General features: G+C 44.2%; 1 protein-coding gene across 1 annotated transcript; it reads left to right on the forward strand.

Moving 5' to 3' along the window:
* Nucleotides 1-5922: 5922 nt before the first annotated feature.
* GNG10 (guanine nucleotide binding protein (G protein), gamma 10) lies at nucleotides 5923-6214 on the forward strand. Its single transcript, XM_006759925.2, has one exon. It carries the CDS (start codon nucleotides 5938-5940, stop codon nucleotides 6142-6144), a length of 207 nt encoding a protein of 68 aa, XP_006759988.1. The 5' UTR covers nucleotides 5923-5937; the 3' UTR covers nucleotides 6145-6214.
* The last annotated feature ends 467 nt before the right edge of the window (nucleotides 6215-6681 follow it).

Here is a 6681-nt window from a genome sequence, read left to right on the forward strand (position 1 = left end):
AAAAAAGTAATAAAAGCATGACTAGCAGCCACCTGAAATTACAACCACATTTACACAAGTGATAGAAGGCATTCTTTCCCTAATTTAAAAAAATTCCTGAAGTGCCCACTCAGTCCTTGCTTCATAATGTAACCAATATTAGTAGCACAGCAGTCAACGTCTTAAAATACTGATGTAGTATGATTATTGGTAATGAAATCCATTTACTATAAAACATAATGACTCTTAATTACTTAATAGCTTAATGGTAAGTAGCTCTAATTGAACATAAAAAATAAAATTTATGAAATCTTGCCTCATTTGCCCCAAAGAATTCCCCAAAACCACACATTTTTAAATCTGTATCAAACCAGAAGGAGGACACTCCTGGGCAAGGATCATACTATGAGGTTTCTAGTTTTTTGAGGGATGGAAATTGCCACCTTTTGAGAAGAAAAAAGTGTTTTGTTTTGTTAAATGCACATTCAGGTACAAACCTGACCTGCCTGGTTACAAATACCTCCCTGGAAACAAACATTTGTTATTCCAATGAATGTATTTACTAATCACCTGCTCTGTCAGGCAAAAATAAAATGTGTCTTTAATAACTGAGGTGTACATACCAAGCACCGAAAAAGAAATCACTTTGAATCCCAAGGGTGAATTTGGAATAGCCTGAATGATTCATCCATGTTTTTGATGGAAAATATTTCTTTTCTCCAAAGTGGCAATTTCTAAAGATTGAGAAAGAGAAAAAACATCATTCTAAAAAAATATAGCAATATAAACCAATATAAATTCAAATACCCAGATCAAACAGGACCAATAAGATCTGAATATAAGAAAATCCAGTCTCTGGTTCCCTTTGCAAAGATACTAGAATTTTAAGGCTTAGCTCAAATGGAAAAATTAAAGCTTAATTTTTGCTCATTCTCAGTCTCTCAATTTCCAGTAACACAATAGCTGCCAGTTCCTGGAAATGTAGAAGCTTGCAATTTGAGCATAATTACTTTAATAAGTGTAAAATATATCCCATAAATATAAAATATTTTAATTGTGCAAGTTTAAAACTACGATGAGAATTGCTATTTTTAAGTTTCTGGAGAGCAGGAAGTTCATGTGGTTTTCATCTCAGGACCTTCCAATACCTGGCACAATACTTTTTATATTACAGGCATTACCAAAAACATAGGGCCCTCCTGCTTGTGGAGCAGGGAAGACCCTCCGCATAAGCAGACCCTCCCTCCCCCCCCCCCAAAAGAGGCATCTTCCAGAAGTCACCATAAGCACAGCAGCTTAGGAAAAAACCCGTCCCTTCTATTAAGTGAGGGACACTTTCAGTCAGTTACCAGCGCCTGTGTTTAATAGAGCTTTGTCTCCAAGCTCACTGAACCAGCAAGCCCTCAAAATTTTGGGGGGCTCACCCCAGCTCATGGACTCTGTGAGGCAGCAACAGAGCCCACATCTGTTTCAAGCTTTCCAGGGTTTTGTTCCCTTTCTCAGGTAATCAAGCCTTACTCTCACCACTCCCCAGCATGTACCAAACGTCTTCTCTCAGGCTGCCATAAGAAAACGCCAAAGAGTAGGTGGTTTCAACAACAGGAAGCTATTTCCTCGCCGTTCGGGGGGCTGGGAGTCCAAGATCTAGTGCAGGCCAATTCCGTTCCTGCGTCCAGAAGGTCGTCTGGAAGGTCGTTCTGCTATTTGGTCATTCAGTTAATTTGCATATTAAGCCGGGGGGGCCTCAGCCCGGCCTGTGCCCTCTCACAGTCCAGGAGCCCCACAATCGATCACCCCAAAGAGGTAGACCCAGCCCACCCAGCCGGGATTCCACAATCGATCCCACCCTGCAGAGGGAGGCACCGGCCACCTGCTACAGCCCACTGGTCAGTGGCCTGGGCCTCCCTCTTTGGGGTGATTGTGGAGCACCCCCAATTGATCGATCACCCTGCTGGCTGGTGACCTGAGCCTCCCTCTGCAGGGTAATCATGGGGCAATGGCCAGGCCCCTGACCAATTGCATTGCACCCGCCATGGCTGGCCTGGCACCAGTGGGTGTCATAGTGTGGCTGTCCAGAAAGTCGTCTGGAAGGTCGTTCTGCTATTTGGTCATTCAGTTAATTTGCATATTAGGCTTCTATTATTATAAACTAGAGGCCCGGTGCATGAAATTCGTGCATGAGAGGGGGGCCCCCTCAGCCCAGCCTGCACCCTCTGCAATCTGGGACCCCTCAAGGGATGTCCGACTGCCCGTTTAGGCCCAATCTTGGTGGGATCGGGCCTAAACGGACAGTCAAACATCCCTCTCACATTCCAGGACTGCTGGCTCCCATCTTGTGTCTACATGGGGGCAGCCATCTTGTGTGTTGGAGTGATGGTCAATTTGCATATTACCTCTTTATTATATAGGATAATACTCCACGATATATACACCATAGTTCATTTCCCCACTCATCCATTGATGGACAATTGGGTTGCTTCTGACTTTTGACTATTGTGAATAATGCTACTCAATGAACATTGGTGTACAAATATCTATTCAAGTCTCCACTTTCAAATCTTTTGGGTATACCCAGAAGTAGAATTGCTGGGTTATATGGTAATTCTATGTTTAACTTTTTGAGGAACTGCTGTTTTCCACAGCAGTTGCACTATTTTACATTCCCTGCAGCCATACACAAGGGCTCTAAATTTCTCCACATCCTCAACATTTATTTTCTGTGTGTGTGTGGGGGGGGGGGGGGGGTTAAATATCCACTATAATGTGTGTGAAGTGGTATCTCTTTGTGGTTTTGACTTGTATTTCCATAATTATTAGCAAAGAGTTGTTAAGAGTGAATTTTGGGGAACAGAAAAAGGAAAACTATAGCTCCAAAGATTTAGGTTGGAAGATGGTCCTAGAAAAGAGAAGCAAACATACAGAACTATAGTAAAAGAGAGAGAATAATGTGGGAATGCAGCTCTATAAATGTTAATCTCCAAATCAGTCTTCAAAAATAAATGTATTATTATCTTAAACAATAAAAAATCAGGAAAGTACCACTGCCCTCAAGGAATAGAAAGAAATTGAATTGCAATGAATAAGCTTACAGTACAAAAGCTATATGCAGAATATAAAAAAATAACTATAGCAACATTTCATATATATATAGTTGTATATGTTTGAGGGAATTCAATCTATCATGAGTTCATTCTCACAATGATGAATCAAAGTGATAAAAATCTTGGAGCTCACTAGAAGACAGGATCAAAAATTCCTGTGTCACTTTAAAAATCTAAACCTTGTGTTTTGTCAGCCGACATTTTTGCCCAGAAGTTTGAAGTTAAGCAAGATTCTCTAGGAGAGGAATCAGGATAAAGGATTAGCAATAGGAAATTTGGCATCAGGCACGGGAAGGTTACAGAAAAAAATGTCATTGTCTTCCTTCCTCACATACACACAGAAAGGGCTGTACATCCATAACATGGCCATAGGTTTTAAAAATGTGAACTAGTTCACCTAACATATAGGTTAACTTAGAGTCGGCATTTGAAAATTCACTCTTAACAAGTAGAACCAAGATGGTGGTGTAGGTAAATTCCAATACTCACCATCTCCAACTACCACATCAAAATTACAACTAAAATATAGAACAACCATCATTCAGAACTGCCTGAAATCTGACTGAATGGAAGTCTTACAACCAGAGAAGTAAAGAAGAAAGTACATTGAGACTGGTAGCAGGGGCAGAGGCACAGAGCCAGCTGATCTGACACCCACATGTGGTGTGTTTTGTTTTTTTTAATCAGGTGTGTTATCTCTGCTGTGGAGGCCTCCTACGAGAATCCAGGGCTCCCAGGCCCACACCAGACCCCCGGCCTAGGGTCCCAGAGCTGGGAAGAGAACTCTCCATAACTTTGGACTGTAAAAACAAGCAGGGGCTGTAGCTGAGTAACACAGAGGCTGGTGGAGACCCAGGCAACTCCTCTTAAAGGGCCGGTGCACAAACTTACACCAGCTGGCTCCTTCTGGGCTCCAGTGCTGGGTGACAACTTTGGGAGTACCAGGGACGTACAAACAGGAACTGGATTGTCTGACATTGGAGCAGGAACTTGGGGGCAGCTTTCTCCCAGATGGGGTTGCTTGCAGGAATCATTGTTTCTGTGCTGGGATCTCCCTGATTGCAGTGCTGACTGGCAGCCATATCTGGGTTTCCATCAGCCTGGCACAGACTGTTTGCTTCACCCTGGTTATTCCCTGAGACCCCACCTCATCCAATTTGTAGCTCCACCCAAGCTGTTTATAGTGGTTTTTCCATATGAATAGCCTGTCCTGGCTCAAGCTTTCTAAAATCTCTCAAACAAGCAATAGCTAATGTTGGCATGCCCCATACCTATCAATAAGATGCCTAGCTGGTTTGGCTCAGTGGATAGAGCTTCAGCCTGTGGACCAAAAGGTCCCTGGTCCAATTCTGGTCAAGGGCACATACCTTGGTTGCAGACTCCTTCCTGGCCCAGGCCCTGGTCAGGCCACATGCAGGAGGCAGCCAATCGCTATGTCTCTCTCACATCAATGTTTCTCTCTGTCTTTCTCTCCCTCTTCCACTCTCCCTGAAAATCAATGGAAAAATATCATCAGTGAGTATTAACAACAACAAAAAAAATGAGAGGCCTAAGACCAGACACTAGCACCAGCCTGCCTTGTTTCACAGTTTGGCCTCCCCTGGGAACTTCTAAGCCCAACACAAGTAGCAGCCATCTGCAGATCATTCTGTAGCTCCTGCTGGGTGACCTCAGGCAGTGACTTACTTTGTACCTACTAGGAGGCCCCAGAGCCAGTGCACCCGGTAGACAGCTTCAGGCCATACCAGATTAAAACTCGACACATTCACAAGTGACACATTCAAGGGGCAGACTCAGTGAGCACCAAAGCCCCACTGAAGCAAGTTCTGCACCATAGGGGTGTCTCCTGCACAGTAGCTCTTCCACTATAGTAGCAGCTGGTCCTCACAGCCAATTGGCCTGGAGTTCAAGTCCTCCCAGTGACACCAATAGCAATTAAGGCTCAACTACAACAAGACTATGTGCACAGCCCACACAGGGGTGCACATAGAGCTCCCAGCTCAAGTGACTGGGGAAGCTGAGCCACTGGGCCCTGCAGGACAACTGTTACAAAAGATCACTCTACCAATTCCAGGAGATATAGCATCTCTACCTAATACATAGAAACAAACGCAGGGAAGCAGCCAAAATGCAGAGACAAAGAAATACATCATAAATGAAAGAAACAGAAGCAAGCAAACTACTGGTTACAGAGTTCAAAACAACAGTTAAAAGATTGCTCAAGAATCTTAAGGACAGCTTCAAGGGACTTACTGAGAATTTCAAGGATCTTTGTGAGAATGTCAAGGAAATTAGTGAGAACATCAAAGACATGAAAAAGGACCAGGCAGAAATTAAGTATATACTCACTGAAATAAAGAATAAGTTATAGGGATTCAACAGTAAAGTAGAATCACATCAATGATTTGGAATATGAGGAAACAAAAATCACACAATCAGAAGAGCAAAAAGAAAAAAGAATCCAAAAATATGAAGACAGTATAAGGAGCCTCTGGGACAACTTCAAGCATACCAACATTAGCATTATGTGGGTGCCAAAAGGAGAAAAGAGATACTAAGATATTGAAAACCTATTTGAAGAAATAATGACAGAAAACTTCCCCGACCTGGTGGAGAAATAGACTTACAAGTCCAGGAAGCACAGAGTCCCAAACAAGAGGAACCCAAAGAGGCATCATAATTAAAATGCCAAGGGTTAGAGACAAAGAGAGAATCTTAAAAGCAGCAAGAGAAAAGCAGTTAGTTACCTACAAGGGAGTGCCCATATGACTATCAACTCATTTCTCAACAGAAACTTTGCAGGCCAGAAGGGAGTAATAAGGGAGAAATATTTAAAGCCACTCAGCCACCTGCAGCCATGTCCTCCAGGGCCAGCATGTATGCCCTGCAGCGCTTGTTGGAGCAGCTCAAGCTGGAGGCCAGTGTGGAAAGGATCAAGGTCTCTCAGGCAGTTGCCGAGCTTCAGCAGTACTGCATGCAGAATGCCTGCAAGGTTGCCCTGCTGGTCAGTGTTCCAGCAGGCAGCAACCCTTTCCTGGAGCCCAGATCCTGTGCTTTACTCTGAAGACTGGAAAGAAGTTCACTAAGGAAGCCTTCAGGCACAAAGTGATGAATGGCTGCCTCCAAGTCTCACGGAAACATGTTTTTCTAACCAAATGACTTACATATTCAGACCTTCCCTGTGGCCTGGTCCTATAGCCAAAATTCTACAGAAATTGATAAGTGTCAACTCAAATTAGGAAACTGGGTGAAGGAGTAGACTTTTAAATAATAACTAGAGGCCTGGTGCACAAAAATTTGTGCACTCGGAAGGGTCCCTCAGCCCGGCCTATGCCCTCTTGCAGTCTGGGACCCTTCAGGGGATGACCACCCACTGATTTGGCCCGCTCCCCGGGGGATTGGGCCTAAGCTGGCAGCCAGACATCCCTCTAGAAACCCAGGAGCCTCAGGGGATGTCCACTTGCCAGCGGGGAGCAGGCCTAAGCTGCAGTTGGACATCCTTAGTGCTGCTGAGGAGGCAGGAGAGGCTCCCACCCCCACCACTGTACTGGCAGCCATCAGCCTGGCTTGTGGCTGAGCAGAGCTCCCCCATGTGGGAGCT

Source organism: Myotis davidii, unplaced genomic scaffold (genome assembly GCF_000327345.1).
Source record: "Myotis davidii unplaced genomic scaffold, ASM32734v1 scaffold376, whole genome shotgun sequence".
In the NCBI taxonomy this organism is placed as follows: Eukaryota; Metazoa; Chordata; class Mammalia; order Chiroptera; family Vespertilionidae; genus Myotis; species Myotis davidii.